Source organism: Malaclemys terrapin, chromosome 18 (genome assembly GCF_027887155.1).
Source record: "Malaclemys terrapin pileata isolate rMalTer1 chromosome 18, rMalTer1.hap1, whole genome shotgun sequence".
Taxonomy (NCBI): domain Eukaryota; kingdom Metazoa; phylum Chordata; order Testudines; family Emydidae; genus Malaclemys; species Malaclemys terrapin.
In genome coordinates, this window is record NC_071522.1 from 23,375,125 (window position 1) to 23,397,463 (window position 22,339).

Here is a 22,339-nt window from a genome sequence, read left to right on the forward strand (position 1 = left end):
ACTGCCATCCCAGCTGCCTATTTTCTGATTGCTCACTTCCTTATCACCTTTCCAGGACTAGAACAGGCCTTAGTTCACATACATTCATCAAAGGTACTTGGAGCAGTAAGGATTTTGTAATGAATTTAGCCATTACAAAATCCTCACTTCTCACCCGTGTATGGCACCCCTCTGAGCTCACCAGGAAAGTGATGTTTGGGGCATGACCTCAAAGAAGAGTTTAAGACAAAACAAACATGTCAGTTTGGTAAAAAAAAACCTCATTAAAATATGTACTTTGGTGCTCAGAATTCTTGACTCAGACCAATGCACAAAGGAAAGTGTGGGATCCTTAACATCGCCTCTTGAGACAAACTTGCATTTTTACTGCCTGATTTGTTTCTCATGTAACTGGAGACAGTGTGTGGTCTACACCCTTGCTGTATCTACATTCAGATACTTACAGTCTGGGCTGCAGACGCAAAAATATCAGATGATTCCTGACTTGCACTTAATTTGTGACTCACAAATGCATTAGAGTCTATCTGAAGTTGACTTCCAATCTGCTGCTGATACACACACCTTGGGACTTTTCGCATCAATCCCTGCTGGAAATAATTTCACACCCCTCTCTAGGGATTAGGACTTTGTTACAGATCAACTACCAGAAAAAGTAATCTGTTAGGATATTTAGGATTGTGATGCTATCTAAACCCTTGCAGTCTGGGGGATTCCTTAAAATGCAATGCTAGTCTGTCTACTGTTTTGCTTTTAAAAATCCCAATTGATTCTAGGCTATTGTATAGTTATACCAAGTTTCATGGTAGTGAATACTACAGTTAAGGCTGCAACATAATTAATTATACATCTCTACTTTCATTCACACATCACTTTCTCCTTTTTGGGTTGATATTTTTTGTTTCAACCCAAAGGAAAGGGATTTTTCAGGAAAGTTTGAAGAAAATCTTATAGACACTTTTCAGTCATAAAAGTGGGTAAACTAAATAAATATTATTTATTTATAAACAGCACACTTACAAATAATTTTGTATAAAAGTATACTCAGCTGACTTTACAACTTCAAACTTTGCAGGTGGCTGGATCTTAAATAGTTTCTTTGCTACTTTGGAAAACTTGAATAACTAAAAATTATAACTGATAAATTATACTTAATTTAAAATTGGCTTTGGTACATAGTGTTTATGAAATTTCTACCAAATTTTCGGTAACTGTCATCAGCACATAGGAATTGCCACAATGGATCAGACCCATGGTCCATCTAGTCCAATATCCTGTCTCTGACAGTGGCCAGCCTCAGATGTTTCAGAGGAAGGTGCAAGAAACCCCACAAGAGGCAGATGAAAGATAATCTGTCCCCTTGCAGGGCTCATCCCAATTCCTAATAGAGATTGGCTGAAACCCTGAAGCAGGAGGTTTTTCCGAGGATGTGGAAAAAGCTAATGTACTCAATGATTTTTTTGCCTCTGTCTTCACGCACAAGGTCAGCTCCCAGATTGCTGCACTGGGCAGTACAGCATGGGGAGAAGGTGACCAGCCCTCTGTGGAGAAAGAAGTGGTTCAGGACTATTTAGAAAAACTGGACGGGCACAAGTCCATGGGGCCGGATGCGCTGCATCCGAGGGTGCTAAAGGAGTTGGTGGGTGAGATTGCAGAGCCATTAGCCATTATTTTTGAAAACTCCTGGCGATCGGGGGAGGTCCCAGATGACTGGAAAAAGGCTAATGTAGTGCCCATCTTTAAAAAAGGGAAGAAGGAGGATCCGGGGAACTACAGGCCAGTCAGCCTCACCTCAGTCCCTGGAAAAATCATGGAGCAGGTCCTCAAGGAATCAATTATGAAACATTTAGAGGAGAGAAAAGTGATCAGGAACAGTCAGCATGGATTCACGAAGGGGAAGTCGTGCCTGACTAACCTAATTGCCTTCTATGATGAGATAACTGGCTCTGTGGATGAGGGGAAAGCAGTGGATGTCTTATTTCTTGACTTTAGCAAAGCTTTTGATACGGTCTCCCACAGTATTCTTGCCGCCAAGTTAAAGAAGTATGGGCTGGATGAATGGACTGTAAGGTGGATAGAAAGCTGGCTAGATTGTCGGGCTCAACGGGTAGTGATCAATGGCTCCATGTCTAGTTGGCAGCCGGTTTCAAGCGGAGTGCCCCAAGGGTCGGTCCTGGGGCCGGTTTTGTTTAATATCTTTATTAATGATCTGGAGGATGGTTTGGACTGCCCTCTCAGCAAGTTTGCAGATGACACTAAACTAGGAGGCGTGGTAGATACACTAGAGGGTAGGGATCGGATACAGAGGGACCTAGACAAATTAGAGGATTGGGCCGAAAAAAACCTGATGAGGTTCAACAAGGACAAGTGCAGAGTCCTGCACTTAGGACGGAAGAATCCCATGCACTGCTACAGACTAGGGACCGAATGGCTAGGTAGCAGTTCTGCAGAAAAGGACCTAGGGGTCACAGTGGACGAGAAGCTGGATATGAGTCAACAGTGTGCTCTTGTTGACAAGAAGGCTAATGGCATTTTGGGCTGTATAAGTAGGGGCACTGCCAGCAGATCGAGGAATGTGATCGTTCCCCTTTATTCGACATTGGTGAGGCCTCATCTGGAATACTGTGTCCAGTTTTGGTCCCCACACTACAAGAAGGATGTGGAAAAATTGGAAAGAGTCCAGCGGAGGGCAACAAAAATGATTAGGGGTCTGGAGCACATGACTTATGAGGAGAGGCTGAGGGAACTGGGATTGTTTAGTCTCCAGAAGAGAAGAATGAGGGGGGATTTGATAGCAGCCTTCAACTACCTGAAGGGGGGTTCCAAAGAGGATGGAGCTCGGCTGTTCTCAGTGGTGGCAGATGACAGAACAAGGAGCAATGGTCTCAAGTTGCAGTTGGGGAGGTCCAGGTTGGATATCAGGAAAAACTATTTCACTAGGAGGGTGGTGAAACACTGGAATGCGTTACCTAGGGAGGTGGTGGAGTCTCCTTCCTTGGAGGTTTTTAAGGCCCGGCTTGACAAAGCCCTGGCTGGGATGATTTAGCTGGGAATTGGTCATGCTTTGAGCAGGGGGTTGGACTAGATGACCTCTTGAGGTCCCTTCCAACTCTGATATTCTATGATTCTATGATATAATTTCCAATCTTTTTTTAGCATTATCATAACAACTCTGGAAATTATTGTTATCCAGATAAATATCCCGACCCTTTTTGAAGCTTGTTAAATCATTGGCTTCAGTGACATCATATGGCAAAGAGTTCCACAGCTTAATTACATGTTACGAGAAAAAGTATTTCCTTTAATCAGTTTTGAATTTATAACCTTTCAGTTTCATTGAATGTCTCCTTGTTCATGTGTTATAGGACAGAGAGAACAAAGACTCCTGATTTATCTTTGTGATACATATAGCAATTTCTTGTCATATCCTTGGGAGACGTTACTGAATTAAGTTTTAGTATTGTTGGGGTCCATTATATTAAATAAATGTATTATTGTGGGCACACAATAAGGGACCTGCACAGTCTGACAACCTCTGGTTAGGAAAGAGAGAGATGTGGGACTTTGTCCAAGAGAGGTGATGGCTGAGGAGCTGGGAGCCTGGAGTGGATGCTCTGAGGGACCATGGTAGGAGAAATACAAGTGCAGTTCCTCTGAACTATAACAATCTTCTCTAAACTATTCATTATTTTACATACTTTTATAATGGAGATATCCCATCTCCTAGAACTGGAAGGGACCTTGAAAGGTCGAGTCCAGCCCCTGCCTTCACTAGCAGGACCAAGTACTGATTTTGCCCCAGATCCTTAAGTGGTCCTCTCAAGGATTGAACTCACAACCCTGGATTTAGCAGGCCAATGCTCAAACCACTGAGCTATCACGGCCCCTTTCTAAACATAATCCAATCATATCGCAGTTTTTAAAAGTCTCTTATAGGAGGTTTAGGAAAAGGCAATTATTCTGCAATATCCTTTCTGAGAGTGCTGCATATAGTATTTTAGATGTGACCACATCATTATTTATATAATGGTATTATGCTGTCTTTTGTATTTTCCATCCCATTCCTTGTTTGCTTTTTTGACCATAATTGCATATTGAGTAAAAATTTTCATTGAGTTGGTCACAGTGATACTCAGATCCTTTTCCTGAGATGATAACTAATTTAGAACCCTTTAAGGCGTAGGAATAGTTCAAATTTTCCCCTGCAATGTGCATTACTTTGCATTTATCAAAAAAGACGGTTACTCACCGTTGTAACTGTTGTTCTTCGAGATGTGTTGCTCATATCCATTCCATTAGGTGTGTGCGCGCCGCGTGCACGATCGTCGGAAGATTTTCTACCCTAGCAACACCGGCGGGTCGGCTGCGGAGCCCCCTAGAGTGGCGCCTTCATGGCGCTGAATATATACCCCAGCCGACCCGGCGCCCCCTCAGTTCCTTCTTGCCGGCTACTCCGACAGTGGGGACGGGGGGCGGGTTTGGAATGGATATGAGCAACACATCTCGAAGAACAACAGTTACAATGGTGAGTAACCGTCTTTTCTTCTTCGAGTGCTTGCTCATATCCATTCCATTAGGTGACTCCCAAGCCCAACTTAGGTGGTGGGGTCGGAGTGAGACATTGCTGTGTGCAAAACCGCTGATCCGAAAGCAGCATCGTCTCTGGACTGCTGCACTAGTGCATAGTGAGCTGTAAATGTGTGGACTGATGACCAAACCGCCGCTCTACAAATGTCCTGGATCGGAACATGTGCCAGGAAAGCAGTCGAGGAAGCTTGGGCCCTCGTGGAGTGAGCGGTGAGGTGCGGTGCTGAGACACCTGCCAGGTCATAGCAAGTCCGGATGCAAGACGTAATCCAGGAGGATAGGCGTTGTGAGGAGACCGGTGAGCCTTTCATTCGGTCGGCCACTGCAACGAAGAGTTGCGTCGTCTTTCTAAAGTGCTTTGTGCGGTCAATATAGAAGGCCAGGGCCCTGCGTACATCCAGGGAATGCAAACGTTGATCCTGGCGAGTGGCATGTGGTTTGGGATGAAAGACCGGGAGAAATATATCCTGGTTGATATGAAAAGGAGAAACCACCTTAGGGAGAAAGGCAGGATGTGGACGAAGCTGCACTTTATCCTTATGAAAAACTGTGTAAGGGGGCTCAGATGTAAGCGCCCTGAGTTCAGAAACACGCCTTGCTGAGGTGATGGCTACGAGGAAGGCTGTCTTCCAGGATAGGTACAGAAGTGAACAGGTGGCCAGTGGCTCGAATGGAGGACCTGTGAGCTTGGAGAGAACCAGGTTGAGGTCCCACGTCGGGACGGGCTGACGTTGTTGTGGGTACATCCGGTCTAAGCCCTTGAGGAACCTAACGACCATCGGGTTAGAGAATACCGAGGACGCGAGTTCCCCTGGGTGAAAGGCCGATATAGCGGCCAGGTGAACTCTAATTGAAGATATCGCCAACCCCTGCTGTTTTAGGGAGAGGAGATATTCCAAAATGAGAGGAATGGGTGCCTGCAACGGGGACGTGGCTCGTTGTTCGCACCAACAGGAGAACCGCTTCCACTTGGCCAGGTACGTGGTGCGTGTTGAGGGCTTCCTACTGCTCAGCAGAATCTGTTGGACAGAGTGCGAGCATTGCTGCTCTGCCTGGGTGAACCATGGAGCAGCCACGCCGTGAGGTGGAGTGATTGCAGGTCGGGGTGACGCAACCGGCCGTGGTCCTGAGAGATGAGATCCGGACATAATGGAAGCGGGATCGGTGTCTGAACCGAGAGTTCCAACAGTGTGGTGTACCAATGTTGTCTCGGCCACGCTGGAGCGATCAGAATTACCTGTGCCTGGTCTCTGCGCAATTTGAGCAGTACCTTGTGGACCAGAGGAAACGGAGGGAAGGCATAAAACAGGTGGTCTTTCCAGGGAAGGAGAAACGCATCCGAGAGGGAGCCCGGAGCTCGACCTTGTAGGGAGCAGAACACGTGGCACTTCCTGTTGTCTCGAGATGCAAACAGGTCTATCTGGGGAAACCCCCACTTCTGGAAGATGGAATGTATGATGTCCGGACGGATAGACCACTCGTGCGTCTGGAAGGACCTGCTGAGTCGGTCCGCTAGAGTGTTCTGGACTCCAGGGAGGAACGATGCCGTGAGATGAATTGAGTGGGCGATGCAGAAGTCCCACAGGCGAATGGCCTCTTGGCATAGAATTGACGAACGTGCTCCTCCTTGCTTGTTGATGTAAAACATGGCCGTGGTGTTGTCGATGAGAACTAACACACAACGGCCACGTAGGAGATTGAGAAATGCCTGGCACGCCAGGCGCACCGCCATCAGTTCCCGAACATTGATGTGCAGGGCTAACTGGGGTGCAGTCCACAGGCCCTGGGTATGGTGTTCGTTGAGATGGGCGCCCCAACCCAGAGATGAAGCGTCTGTGACCAGGTGCAGAGAGGGTTGTGGGGTGTGAAAAGGGATCTCCTCGCAGACCACATTGTGATCTAGCCACCAGGTGAGGGAGGTCAGGACCGAGTTCGGGACCGTGACCACCATGTTCAGGCTGTCCCGATGTGGACGGTATATTGATGACACCCAGGTTTGAAGTGGGCGAAGCCGAAGTCTGGCATACCTGGTTACGTACGTGCAGGAAGCCATGTGACCCAGCAGGGTAAGGCACGACCTCACCGTGGTAGTTGGGAAGGCCTTGAGCCCTTGAATGAGGTTCTTGATGGTGCCAAAGCGGTTGTCTGGCAGGATGGCTTGTGCACGTCTGGAGTCTAGAACTGCGCCGATGAATTCTATTCTCTGGGTAGGTTCTAGAGTGGATTTGTCCTTGTTGAGGAGGATGCCCAACTCGTTGAATGTGTGCACTATCATGTGGACGTGAGCTTGAACTTGCTCCTTGGTGCGACCGCGTACCAGCCAGTCGTCTAGGTACGGGAACACCTGTATCCCTTGTCGACGAAGGTACGCTGCCACGACAGCCATACATTTCGTGAACACCCTTGGGGCCGAGGATAGGCCGAAGGGAAGGACTGCAAATTGGTAGTGCACCGTGTTTACCACGAATCGCAGGAAGCGTCTGTGAGGTGGGTAAATTGTGATGTGAAAATATGTGTCTTTCATGTCGAGGGCGGCGAACCAGTCTCCAGGATCGAGGGAAGGGATAATGGCCCCCAAAGAGACCATGCGGAACTTCAACTTTACTACGAATTTGTTGAGTCCGCGCAAGTCCAAGATGGGCCGCAGACCTCCTTTGGACTTGGGGATCAGGAAGTAACGGGAATAAAATCCCCTGCCCCTTAACTCTATCGGAACCTCCTCTATGGCCCCCATGGCCAGGAGCGTAGAAACCTCCTGTATAAGAAGTTGCTCGTGAGAAGGGTCCCTGAAGAGGGACGGGGAAGGGGGGTGGGAGGGGGGGATAGAAGAAAACTGGATAGCGTATCCCCTCTCCACCGTGCGGAGGACCCAACGGTCCGAAGTTATAAGGGACCAAGCACGGTGGAAGTGGGAGAGGCGATTCCGAAAGGAGGGGGCTGGATCCTGGGGGGATGACTGGGGCGCCGTCCTCGACCGCACCTTCAAAAGTTCTGCCTGGGGCCTGAAGGTGGTCTAGGTGGCCCCTGGTTCTGGCCGGGTTGAGGGCCGGTCCACCTTCTTCTACCACCTCGCCCTCGCCTCCGGGCCGAGTCCTGTCTCTGACGAGGCGGGGGGGGGGGGGGTAGAAGCGCTGAGGCTGCGGCCTAAATGGCCTGCGCTGAGGGCCCGCAACATGCATCCCCAGGGAACGCATGATTGTCCTGGAGTCTTTGAGGCTCTGCAGGCGAGAGTCCGTCTTTTCTGAAAACAACCCTTGTCCTTCGAAGGGCAGATCCTGCAGGGTTTGCTGCAGTTCCTGAGGCAAACCCGAAACCTGGAGCCAGGAGATCCTCCGCATAGCGATACCTGATGCCAGGGTTCTCGCAGCAGAGTCCGCTATGTCTAAGGCGGTCTGTAAGGAGGTCCGAGCCACCTTCTTACCCTCCTCTACCATGGCTCCAAACTCCTCCCTGGACTCTTGGGGAACCAACTCCTTAAACTTCCCCATAGAGTTCCAGGAGTTAAAGTTGTAGCGGCTCAGGAGCGCCTGCTGGTTCGCCGCTCTAAGTTGCAGCCCTCCGGCTGAGTAAACTTTACGGCCAAACAAATCGAGCCGCTTAGCTTCCTTTGATTTAGGCGCTGCAGCCTGCTGACCGTGGCGCTCTCTTGCGTTCACTGATGCCACCACCAGTGAACACGGTTGGGGGTGGGTATACAAGTACCCGTAGTCTTTAGACGGGACAAAGTATTTCCTTTCCACCCCTCTCGCTGTGGGTGGGATAGAGGCAGGAGTTTGCCATATCGTAGCTGCATTGGCCTGTATCGTGCGGATCAGGGGTAACGCCACCCTCGATGGGGCATCCGCTCCGAGGATATTCACGATAGGGTCCTGCACCTCCACTATCTCCTCCGCCTGCAGGTCCATATTGCGGGCCATCCTACGCAGGAGATCCTGGTGAGCCCGAAGATCTATTGGAGGTGGACCTGTGCATGATGTGCCCGCCACTGCCTCATCCGGAGAGGAAGAGGAAGATGCCTCCGGTGGTACAGGATCCAAGGGAGGGTCCTGGTCCCCCTGTTCCTGGGCCGGAGCATCACCTGTGCTTGGGTCCAGGGCGTCGGGTGACGCGGACACGGAAGCCTCCATGCCCCCTGGCGGAGGCCGAGAGATGGTGGACTCCGGGGCCCTTCTAACGGAGTGACCCGAGCGAGAGGTCGAGGGTATTGGAGCCCCTTGCTCCTGGTGGTACGCCCACGGGGTCCAAAACGACCAGTGAGATGGGCCATGAGAATGGTCCTCTGTTATCTGCTGCCAATGGCCCAAGTCCTGTTCCTCGGCTTGCCCTTGAGGGGGGTATGCCGATCTCGACAGGTCCTCCGAGGAGCGAGACACCGATCTTGATGGCCATGGCGGTGCCGAGATTTACGAAACGATTCCCGTGGGCTGCGGTGCCGCACGGTGCCGGTCCGGAGATGATCTATCTCTACGTGGTGCCGGCGAACGGTGCCGGGACCGCGATCGGTGCCGATGACCTCGTCGGTGCCGGGAGCCGGATCTGGACCTCAACGAGGACCTGGAGTATGCCCGGTGCCGGGAGCGGCCTCTCGACGTCGAGCGTCGACCGTAGCGGTGCCGAGAACTACGTCTCGACGTTGATCGGTGCCGACGATCATAGCGGTGCCGAGACGTAGAGCGGTGCCGCGACGAAGATCTTGGCTGCGAGTACGACCGGTGCCGAGGTGATATTCGGTGCCGGGACTGCGAGCGGCGTGGGGACCTGCTTCGGGACCTGGACTGGTGCCGAGGTTCCAGCCCTTGCGATGGAGGGCGCATCAAGGCAGGTTTCCCCCTCGACTGGACCGGGCGAGTCAACGGTGCCGTCGGTGCCGGTGGTTGAGGCGGTGCCGGCTCCGTGAGAGCTATCAAGTCTCTCGCCGCCGCGAAGGTCTCTGGAGTCGACGGGAGGCACTGTATCACCGCCGGTCTCGGTGGAGACGCTATCTGCACCGGACTCAACGGCCTCGGCGCCGGAGTCGACAGTGCTGGAGGCACCTGTTTCCGGTGCTCCACCGGCGGACTCGGCTCTACCCCCGGCACTGGGGGAGCCGGCGTCTTCGGCACGGAGGCCCCCTTCTTATGGGCTTTTTTATGCCCCGGGGATAATGACCGGCGTCGAGGCACTTGCTGTGCTTGCGGTGCCGACGAGGTCCGGTGCCGGGGAGGCTTGTCCGACGCCACTCGCGTGGTCGGCATGGCCGGTGCCGCCGGGGCACTGCGCACCGAGGCGCTAGGTGCCGGGGCCTGACTTGTAGAGGGAGCGTCCGGACTAAGTGCCGCCTCCATCAGGAGTTGCCGGAGCCGAAAGTCCCGCTCTTTCTTGGTCCTTGGTCTGAAGGCCTTACAGATCTTGCACTTATCTGTTTGATGGGACTCCCCCAGGCACTTCAGACAGGAGTCGTGCGGGTCGCTCGTGGGCATAGGCTTAGCGCAGGAGGCGCACTGCTTGAAGCCGGGAGCGTTGGGCATGAGCCCGGGCCCGCGGCCGGGGGAGAAAGGGGGAGACGACCCCCTTAATCCCCTGAACTACTATAATAACTAGAACAACTTTTAAAACTATTTAACTATTTAACTATAAACACTAGAACTATGACTATAATTATAACTATAACTGCGAATAACTAACTAAGCTAGGGAGAGTGGAGAACAGCTATGCCGCGCTCCACAGTTCCAACGACCGTCAGGGGCGGTAAGAAGGAACTGAGGGGGCGCCGGGTCGGCTGGAGTATATATTCAGCGCCATGAAGGCGCCACTCTAGGGGGCTCCACAGCCGACCCGCCGGTGTTGCTAGGGTAGAAAATCTTCCGACGATCGTGCACGCGGCGCGCACACACCTAATGGAATGGATATGAGCAAGCACTCGAAGAAGAATAGAATTTTTGGGTGCTTAAAACATTTCAGTGGCATTGCTGTTGTGCTTCAGTGTAGAGAATACCTATGCCAACAGGAGGGGTTCTCCCACTGGCATAGGTAATCCACCTCCCCAAGAGGCAATAGCTAGGTTGACCTAGCACTGTCTACATTGGGACTTAGGTCAGTTTAACAATGCCGCTCCGGTGTGTGGATTTTTCACACTCCTGATCGACATAGTGAAACTGACCTAATTTTCTAATGTAGACCAGGACTAATCTACCATTATTTTGCCCATTCACCTACCTTGGTTAGGGCTAGGTCTACACTTAAAAGTTATACTGGCATAGCTACGTCAATCAGGGATGTGAAAAACCACACCCTTGACTGACATAGCTATGGTGACAAAACCCCCAGTGTAGACACAGCTATTGATGGAAGTGCCTCTGTTGATGTAGCTAATGTCATTCAGGGAGGTGTTGTCCCTACACTGACAGAAAAACATCTGTTGGTGTAGGCTGCATTTACACAAGGGGGCTATGCTGGTGTAGATTCCACAATGTAGACATAGCCTAGGTCTCTCTAAAGTGCCTCACAGTTCTCTCTAGTTTTGACTAACCTAAATAACCTTATGTCATCCTGCATAGTTCACTCCTGTTTTCAGATTAATATATCAAACACCCGATCTAGTACAGAACCTGGAAGCACAACACTTTAGCCATGATGAAAATTAACTATTTAATTCTACTCTTTGCTTTTTGTCCCATTGCCATTTTTTTTTATCTACCCCATGACTACTTAGTTTCTTTAGTAGCCTCTTGTTAAAAACTTTTGACAAAGGGCTTTGAAAGTCTAAATAAATGTCAACCAGTTCTCCTTTATCCACTACTTTATCAACACATTCAAAGAATTCTAATAGATTAGTGGGATATCATTTTCCTTTGAAGAAACCATAATGATTAGTCCCTATCATACCATAATCTTCCAGGTGTTTTATTATTATTATTTATTATTCTATTTTTAAATTATCATTTCAACCAATTTACCATGTGCAGATGTAATGCTTATTGGTCAGTAATTCTCCCAATCAGTCCTAAAGTCTTTTTAAAATACAGGTAAAGCATTTTTCATCCTGCAATAGTCCAGTACAATAGCTGTTTTTAACAAGTTCTTATTTTTGCTAAAAGCTCAACCACTTCATACCGGAGCTCTTTCATAACTCTTGGATCTATCATCTGGGCTTTGTTCAATCATCATTTCATTCCAGCACCTCTCTCAATCTCTGGTAGTACCTCTTTTTAATACCAAAAAAAGAGCAGGTATCTCCCCCAAATCTTCTGCAGTGAAGACTGATGCAAAGAAATCATTTAGTTTCTGAGCAATTTTGTTATCATTAATTGCTCCCTTCAACTTCTGATGATCCAGCAGACAGAAATTCTTTTGCAGTTTTCCTGTTTCTGATATAGTTAAAAAATGTCTTGTTGCATTTTTTATTTAGTGCTTTGAGCAATTTGTTCTTTGAAATTCATCTCAGCCCTCTGAACTTCCCTCTTACATATTGCTTACTGTAATTTATGTTCCTGCATATTGGCATAACCAGGGTTACTGTTACAAATTTTGAAAAATCTCTTTGGCTCAGGTAACCTCTTGAACCTTGTCAACAGAGGGTGAGACTACACAGGAAAAAAAGCCCCGCAGCAGGGAGTCTCAGAGCCCAGGTCAATGGACTCAGGCTCGCAGTGTAGATGTTCAGGCTCAGGATGGAGCTTGGGTTCTAAAACTCGAACATCTACACTGCTATTTTAGGCCCCACAGCACAAGACCCATGAGCTAAGACCCAGGCTCTAAGACGACTCACTGCTGTGGATTTTTTTTTTCTGCATAGATGTACCCATCGTCATATTTACTTCCTGGTTCTCCTTTTTGTTCAGCCTTCTGTGATTCTACTTTTAGTTTAAGTAGCATCCATGTCACATCCAAGGACTTTTTTCTTTACCTTTTTCCTTCAAGGTCTTTTTGACTAGACTTTATTGAAGTCTCTCTTTCTAAAGTTTAGTGTCACCGTGTCCTTTTTTGATACTTTGCTTAGGATGTTGAACCTATAACTATTAGTGGCTCAACTACTGTTAATTCTTGAACTAGATCTTGTATGTTACTTACTTTAGACTACAGCCATGTCTACAATAGCGAGTTTACAGAGGCACAGCTGTACCAATGCAGCTGTGCCGCTGTAAAATCACTTGTAGCCATTCTATGCCGATGGAAGAGAGCTCTCCTGTCGACATAATTAAACCACCTACAGCGAGTGGCACTGGCAGGAGAGGGTCTCCTGCCGACATAGCGCTGTCCACACTGGTGCATCTGCTAGTGTAAGTTATGTTGCTCAGAGGGGTGGTTTTTTCACATCCCTGAATGACGTAAATTATACTGGCAAAAGTGCTTGTGTAGACATAGCCTAAGCTCCTCTTGTGTGCTCTAGATAGACCTAGTTGTTCCAAGAAGCAATCAACATTTAAAAGTGTCAAGAAATTGTTTCTTTGAACTTCATTCCATTGTACCATTTGACCTGTTTATATGTGGATAGTTGAAGTCACCCATTATTATCATTTTGTTAGACTTTGCTGCCTCTTTGATTTATCTCAACATTGTGCACTCCCATATCCTTTTGTTGATCCAGAGATCAACCATATAGTCCTACTAATATATTTACATTTTTAGCGCCTGGGATTTGTATCCATATACATTTAACTGAGTTCACTCAGACCTATCATCTCCCAAATGCACTATGAACGCCAATACTGGGAACCCTCTCCATTTCTAAATTTTGTAATCTGGGGGTAATGTTGGATTCTGTTAATCTGTGGATAACTTGTTACACTGGTTAATTAATCTCACTGTAAAATTTGACCTTACTTGTAATCTGAATTGATCTAGTTTCAGCTTCCAGCCATTGGATCTTATTTAGTATCGCTAACCCTAGGTGTTCAAAAATCATGAATCAGACCCCAAATCATGTCATTGACTTAAAAGTTTTTTTAATAAAAAGTTTTGAGTTTTTTTCTTTGCCTTCTGAGCCTTTAGGATGTTTTGCTTTATGTTTTCAGGTTTTTCTCTGCAACCATCAGAACTACAAGCATATTTTACTTCTTTTTTTAAAGAACTGAGTTTCTCATGATATCTCCTGATTCTAGCAACTGTGATTTTAAGAAAAACACCAAATATTGTGAGACTTATAGTCAAATCACGAGAGTTGCCAACACTGATGTCTTTGTCTGCTAAATTACAAGAGCTCTCAACTATCAGAAATCTTCCGATGTTGATTTCTACAGATTATGATCAATCACCTCTTAACTGTCTCTTGGATAAAATTATAGATATAATTTGAGTTTCTTAAAGGTCTCGCTATCTGACAGTTTTTCAGACCTTGAATCACTCTCTCTCTCTCTCTCTTTTTTTTTTATTACCCTTTCTAATCCATCAACATTCTTTTTAAAATGTGGACACCAGAACTGGATACAGAATTCTTAATACTGATCTCATTAATATCATATACAAAGGCAATACCATGTTTCTACTTCTACATGAGTTTGAACAGTTATACATCCCAAAAAGAAATTATAATTAATGTTTAATTTTTAATTCTGAACCCCAGGCACATATGCTTTTCAATACAGTCTTTAATTACGTGATCACATATTTCTCAAATAAGTTTCATTATCCCTAAATCTCTAATGGAAGAAGGCAGAGTCAATCTGGAGTATGGCTCTATCCCCTTTTTTCTGGGAAATCTGATATTTCTATCTTTTCAAACCCTACAAGTAAAACTAAATGATTTACCCAACATGTAATGGAGATTGTGGCATGGATGAAAAAGCTAACTGGCTGAGACTCAAGTCAGCACAGAGACAGATAATAATTACAAAATAGAGAAAAAGAGAAGTAGTGATAGAAACATTATTAGTAACCACAACTGAGGCCGTTCATCTGTCAAACATTTCTAAGGTTTGAAATTGGGGGCCATTTTGGATCTCAGATGCTTCTGGATCTCCAATTAGCAGCAAAGGTCAAAAGTGCTTTTTATAATGTGCTTATCTAGAAGATTGTGTCCTTTCCTTTTTAATGTAGGGATACTTCCTGCAATTATCCAGACTTTTTCATGTCAAAGATAGATTACAGCAACGTGCTTTACATGGGGCTGCACCTTCACACTGTTTGAAAATTGCAGCTAGTGCAGAATGCTGTTTCCCACTTACTAAGCAATGTTTCATGCTGAGAGCATATTATTTCCATTTGAAGTATAAGGTGTTGGTTTTGACCTATAATGTCTTAAGTGGTCCTGTGTATTTGAGAGATTATTCTCTCTTTGTGACATATTACCTCTGGAGTGCCAGAGCTAACTGTCCCCTGGTTTAGACTGGAGGGGGCTGATGGCAGGGACTTCTCAGTGAGGGATCCTTTGCTTTAGAATTATCTCAATACACTATACCCTCCCTAGTCACAGGAGCCTGGATTTGGTGACCTTTGGGACATGCTGCAAAATTCAGTGTTTTCCCAGGCTTTTTCTGGTATAAACAGAAAGGATGGTGGGGGATTGGGGGGGAAATAGGACTGAGCTTGGTCTGGATTTGGGAGGGTTTTATTTATGAAGTCATATTTATAAAATCTGTTTGCTACATTAGGATTAATGTTGATTTTTAAACATTTTTAATGCCCCTAAAGAATATGATATATACATTGAAAATAAAAATATATTCTGATAGTGATATTTACATGTTTGGTGACACTAAATTCTTTTATATAATAAACTGGCTCTGTAACAGTAATTATTTTGGTCAATCTAAGTGTACCCAGATAGAGAATTTTCTTTTAATGTATGAGGCCTAATTTTGCAGCCCTTGGCCCCTTATACATGACTAATCTTACAGAAGTGAAAGGCAATACCCATGGAAGAAAGGGCTGTAGGATATGCCCATAAGTAATTAACATTTTACTACATTAATTCTGAAGCTGATTCTTGTATCATTGTATTAACAATTTATATTTTCCAATTTTTTAATTTTCAGCATGTAGCTCTCTAGTTAACTTCATTTATCCATAAAAGGCTGTTATATAGCCATTAGCTTTATTAGTAGAACTAAAAATCTTCACAAAGGACTGTTCAGACATTTTTCTCTTCAGTGGTAACACTGATAGTTTATGTACAGTTGTGTTTAGGACGACTGACTGGTTGTACATTACTGATTTTGAAATGTAACCATGTCATCACAACTTTAGATCTAAACTTGGAGGTTAAAAAAAAAAAGCTTTTCTCATTAGCTGATGGAAATATAATGTTGTGTTTTGTATCTAAATCATATACAAGGACTTGAACCTGTAGATACTTGCACACATGCTTAACTTTATTCACGAGTAGTCCCACTGATGCCAAAGTTAAGCACATGCAGGACAGGGATGTTATTAATATAAGGACAGTAAGATATTCCAATATACCATAATTAAGATGTATTATTTCCCTGTTTAAATGTAAACCCATATATAGGCCATCCTATTAGTTTCTTATATTTGAGTTACTTAAACCCTTTTCATTGTGCACTTTGAGGAAATAAAGTGAATTTGCTCTTACTCTTACAACAAGCTACAACTGTGTATCTAGATTTCAACTCTTCCAATGGGATCCATGTGCACACAGGAGCCTTACACATGGAACCTACAGCAGGATCTGACCTATTTTTTTTTAAATGGCACTGTATTGTATTACCTGAGTATCACTATGTTATAACATAATTAAAGATGATATTATACATACACACAAGGGGTCAGTATGTATAATATCTAAGCTTTTCTGGCCATTGTGCCTGGCGTGGTATAAACATCCTGTAAATGAAGATAGTCTCTGACCCCACAAATTTAATCGTAGGCCCTAATCCTGAAACCAGTTACACGTGCATGGACCTTTGCAAACAGGTGGCATACCACTGACTTCAGTGGGACTCTGAGATTGGGAAATGTCCACCTGTACAAAGCTAGTTACAGAATCAGGGCCTAAAATCAGATACTGAACTGTATGTATGTTTACATACATCAGACACATTAAATAAGATTAGTGAGAGTTTCTCCAACCTTTTCATTTTGTGGACATTTTTATTTTCTCATTGATTTAACACTCCAATCTACCAATGTTTAGTTCTCAAAATAGTTCACTCTATGGTGTCTTAGAAGGGGTTCAGCTTTCTTCTTATAGTAAAAGGATAACAATTTGAAAAACTGTATTAGGTTAAAATGTTCAAACTTCCATGCACCACGGGATATCCTCTTTTTTTTTAAAAAAAACCCTGTCAATATTCTATATTTTGTGGGTGAACATCTGAAGACCTCTATGATCAATTGCAGCACTTACATACTGCACTGCTGTAGATTTTGGTATGGCATGAATATTGACTTCATGGGTGTTGCTTGGGACAGAACTGGTCCTCAAGTATATTTGTCGAGGATACTTTTCATAATGGGAATATGGTTTAATATAATAATGCTTTGCTCTGCTCTAGCACTTTCATTCCGAGTTCAAATTGCTTTACAAACCTGAATTAAGCTTCAAAATGCCTCAGTGCCTCTATCTTGTATTACTGTCCATTTCTGATTTGTTAGCAGAGGACCATATATTGCAAGACTGGCTCAAAGATCTTTCTGTTCTCCCATTGTTATATACAATTTACTGTTTTAGTTACTGAAGAGTCAGTGTCACATTTGGAAAGTCACCACAGGGAACTGCTTTTCAGAATTAAATATGACTTCAGAATTGAAATTAATAAAAACTATCTGTCTTCATGAGCTTTGTAGTATCTGGTTCTTGAACAGGGAGCTCAGTTGTGTGTGAGAAAGGCACACAAGGCAAGTCACTGACAGACAAGATGGCATATGAAGGTACTCCAGTAGCGCACTATGCTCTGCTAAAATGAACCGAACTCTACAGATACATTATGTGAGCAATCGGCCTGCTCACTGACCAGCACACCTGTGCTTCTGTCACAGCCTCTGCTGCTATAATCTGTTCAGAGGCTCTCCTCTCTCTTTGGATCAAGATGTTAGAAACAGATATTGATTACACTTATAACAGGTACTGACGCTGTGGGAACCTGCGAATTGAGGATAATTTGCCTCCTTAGCTGAGCCAACACTCAGATCCTGGATCAATAATTATGGAGGGCAGAATCCACCTGTATCCCTTGGATCCATTAGAAATATAGAAGTAAGGGGAGAAGTAGGAGAATCTCTCAGGATTTCAACAGAAAGCCCATCCTCTTTGAGTGGTGTTTGCCCAATATGGAAAGTGGCTCACCAAACTTTGCATTGTATCACCAACTATGATAGAAAGTAATAAACCCCATAGGAGCAACTGAACATGTCCATACATTCAGCATTAGTACACTAGCAGCTTTAGTATACCACTGCAGTTGATGACAGGATGAAAAAACAGTTATAAAAGAAATTATCTTGTAGTATAGTATAGTATCCTACTGCTCTTTAACCTTTCACAGTGTGAAATGTTAAAGAGCAGTAGGATACTATACTATACTACAAAGCAAACAGGTGGGCAGCTCAGAGAGAAAAAAACACATGGTTCCTCTGGTTACAAATGTACACTTGGGAAATAAAAACAATTCCACTGCACTAGGAGCACTAAGGGGGTGGGAGTGGGGGAAGGATATGGCACTAGGAGCATAAGGCCAATGGAATGGGATAGAATAAAGTTTCTCTTACCTGCAGCAATTTTCCTTCTGCTGGAGTAACCTCAGCAACATTAGCAAACACTCCTTCCAATGTGATTGGCTCCACTTTTAAGGGGATCACCCTAATAATAGCCTTCTGTGCTGCTGACCTCTCCGACTCCGCTGCCATGGCCAGCCCAGTATGGCCAAGTCCAACCTGCAGTGTAGCCATTAGCAGCCAAGGCCAGAGGACAGCCAGCTGCAGCTGGGGGCCAGCACTCATGCTACCAGCTGCAGCAGTGCACTTCGGCCACACATATCGCTCAGGAATGCGTCCTCACCCCACCAGCAGGTTCCAACAGTTGACAGAGCTGGTTAAGTATAGAGCTTTTGTGTGTTTCCAGTCAGTGGGGCATATGGGAAGGAGAGGAGAGGGGCTCAGTAACCTACAGCCCTTCCTCCTGGCACTCCTTATAGGGTTCCTCTTCTGTTTCTCACGATAATGGTTTCTCTTCCTTGGTGCCACGTGCCCAAAGGCCTGTGGGGCCTTAACAAAATTAAAAACAAAACACCAACAATCTAAATCAAGCGTTTCTCCTTCTCCTCCAATGGATAGATCCAGAAAGATCACTAGAAACTGAACAAACGGGCATTAAAAAAACCCAGCCAGGACATACAACAACACAATGTAGCATTTCAGTCCTGCCTGAGCTAATCACAGAGCGAGTCTCTGCCATGCAAGAAGTGTCTCTATAGCTCCTGCCCTTTCAGGATTACATTTCAGGATGATCAGCAGGTCGAACACATCAATCTTAGATGCACTTGGCCTTTTCTCCAGCTAGTTATCTTCTCCACACATCTCATTCCCAAAAGCATAAGCTCTTCCGATTTAATGTTCATTACAAATATCAGTGTCCTCCATCAACTCCACATATTAAAGAATAATGTTGGAGGAGAGCGGATATTCCCCTTCGATAATTACAGCAGTATTTTTAAAGTTCAGTATAAATAATAAGTGTTTGCTATTGGGATGTCCTCCAAATTTATTTGATCCCTGACATCCCTGTTCTGTTAGAAATGCCTCGCTCACTTGGGCTCAGGGATCAAGATTTATTCTCCTGGTTCAGCATAAGGATAGGAAATCACTAGTAATCTGTGTTTGGAGTCTGTTTTAAAGCACATATCTTCTATCTTCAGTTCCCAAAATTCATTAGATGAACACGAGGCTTCTCAACCTATTTTCAAATTCCCAGGAGGTAAAAAGGCCCCCAAAACATTTTAAAAGTTTAGGCACAGGCTTTGAGCAAAAAGTTACCAACATGTCCTTGTTTTATGCTATTCCTGTGCACGCTCAGGGACTGCTGTAATTGCTTTCAAGCACATGTTAGTACAATGGTAAATAAAAGCACCACACACACAAAAAATCCATATGGGCTACCCAAAGGTCACACAAAAAGTACTGAAGAATCCTCATAATTGTAGAGAGGGGATAGAGAAATTCAGTAACTAAAATGACTTGGGACACTGATCATTCTCCTGAGAAGGGAGATATGGATTTTTAAGAAGATCTGCAAACCTGCTGAGTAGTCTGCCTGCAAGAATCTCCAGGGGCTGAAACAGATGGAAATGTTTCTATAAATCCTGGACAAAACCAACTTTTAACAGCTTAGCAAAAACTGTCTCTTATTTTACCAACCTGTTACTTAGAAAAAAATAATTCTCTCTCTCTCTCTCTCTCTCTCTCACACACACACACACACGCACGCATGCACAAAATGCAGGTAGATAGGAATGGAATTCCACAGCCCGAAAGACAATCCAACAAGATCAAAGGTAGAAATTTACTCCAGGCTGAAAGTTCCTGGGCCAGGCATGGCTGAAAGTTAAGTGTCCAAATGCAATCGAAGAAGCTTAGAATTAATCCAAAAGCATTTCTGAATACTCCATTCAAATAAAAGAGTCTCTCTTCTCGTTACAGCACATACAACGATCAGCTCGAAATGTGCGAAGCGAGAAAGAAAAAGTTTGGAAATATCAGCAACAATCCAGCAGCAAACCTAGGCAGACTGCTATCAGTATTAAAGTAGGCAACAAATCCCAGAAGCAAGGACTCTGAATCCTGAGGTGGACTTGGAAAGTTATGTAGATGTCGTGGAAGAGCTTTCCTTCCAGCAAAGCACTTCTGGATCGACTCCCTGGAGGAGGAAGCCTGTGGTTTGCAGTTTGTGTTCCTCAGCTCTCTGCCTCCCTCCCCTGGGACTGCAAGCTTTCTCTCTACCTGCTGACACAAAGTGAGGGTGGAGCAGCCATAGGCAACAACCCCACCCCCTTGATGTCTGGTTCTCAATGCTCCTGAACTCCCTCTCCTGATCCACAGCTAAATTGCATTCAACACATCCCTTACTAACTTACTAACCGGTTAAGCTATCACATATAAATCAGGGTCATTGACTGGTCCTTCAAACTGACATTAAAGCAAAGTCTGTGCCCAACATAGGAAAGATAAAAATAAATAATAAAATACATTAAAATGCTAAGTCAGATCAATAAACAAATGAAGTAGGGAATTTATCAGTGTGATGGCAGGCTCTTTCCCAGCCTTCCAGTGACACTCTGAATGGCATCAAGCCAGTATCTGAAGCAACTCCCCTCAGTAGAATGTACTGATTTATTGCAGCCTTATGTCTTCGGCCCTGGGAAGGACTCTGTCCATTTCACGCACAGCTTTTCTTCAGCTCTTGCTAATTTAGATTCAGTAGCCCTTTTCTAGTTTCTACTGCAAGAACGTTTCAGGTCAGGCTGATGTCAGAGGTCTGGAATTCAACTGTTATTCTCCTCTGACATCACTGGGAGGTGAATAATACTATAGGTCAGACCTATAACCTCAAAGTTAGGTTGCAAGTGGAAGTTTGTAACTAGGCATGTGATGGATCTGTGTTGACGAGGAATCTCAAAGACATACAAAAAAACCCCAAGTAAATGCCATACAGAAAATATGCTGTCCTATCCATCCAGCCTCTCATTAAGCTAGTTAGGAGAGAATCTCTATAAAACATGGTGCTTATGAAAAAGGAATTGCACTCAAAACATGACCGATTAATGACCCTTTGGGTACACACGGAGCCAAATTCATCCCTGGTGAACTCCACAGAAGTCAATGGAGTTACAAGAGGGGGAGATCTGGTAGACTATACTTTTAAGAAGCCTATCAGTGTGGCAATGATTTTTTTAATTTATAAAGGCGTTATCAGGAACTATTGGTTAAAATATTTATTTTAAAATATCCGTATTTTAAAGTTTAACACACATATTGAGAATATAAATGCAACATCTATTTCACTTTAACAACTTTGGTTGCAGATTACTGCAACCATGATCTGCATGTGCTGCTGTAATTTTATATCTCAGTGAGACCACACTCCACACTGTTCCCATTAACAAGAAAATAGTAAAACAATGTGCCTGGTTGGAGCAGTCACACTTTATTATTTACTGACTGAAATACAACCATGCTAAAAGTGCCGAAATATCGAGATGTCCAGTCTGCCAGGTTACCTGAGACTTGTTTGTTTTGTGCAATATTATACGGATTTCTTTACACAGTGAGTGTCCTTTCTCTTCTGCCCTCTCACAATGTGCCTGGGAGTTAATTAAGGATAAGGAAAGCTACAGCTGATAATACTGTATGTAAAGTATGGCAGGAGATCCAGCTCCATGGCCTTTTTTAATTCAGAAAGGTAATAAATACTAGGATTTCGTAATTAATCATTAAAACAATAGAACCTTAAACCATGCCAAGACTCCTTGACTCACGTCTCCAAAAGAACATCACATCTTTTGGTGTAGACAGGACTGAGAAAGTTAAGACAGGAAGCTTCCTTACTTCATATGTAACAGCTCCAGTCTGGCAATGCAGAATTCCAGTGATCCCTATGACTTCATACTCACTTAGTAGTCAGGGCAGCTGAACTAGACAGGACTCTCCTCAAAACCTGTCATCATTCCCTTAATGGCAGAAACTGCTAGAGATTAATGAGGCTCTCCCCTATTCCAACAGCATCCTCTGCATTAGTCCCAAGCCCTGCCAGCCTGGGGTGCAACAAACCAAACTCAGATTTCAGTATTCCTGCTGTATTGCTGAACTCCTTTTCCCTTTAACT

At 44.9% G+C, this 22,339-nt stretch overlaps 1 protein-coding gene across 3 annotated transcripts in view; it reads right to left on the bottom strand.

The window, feature by feature from the left end:
* RNF43 (ring finger protein 43) overlaps window positions 1-20,387 on the bottom strand; it is a 128,528-nt gene extending 108,141 nt beyond the window's left edge. For all 3 annotated transcript variants that reach the window (XM_054008068.1, XM_054008066.1, XM_054008065.1), the window contains exon 1: window positions 18,232-20,387. In XM_054008068.1, the coding sequence (XP_053864043.1) occupies window positions 18,232-18,462 (231 nt within the window). In that variant the 5' untranslated portion in view covers window positions 18,463-20,387. The remainder of the gene's footprint in view (window positions 1-18,231) is intronic.
* Between the last annotated feature and the right edge of the window lie 1,952 nt (window positions 20,388-22,339).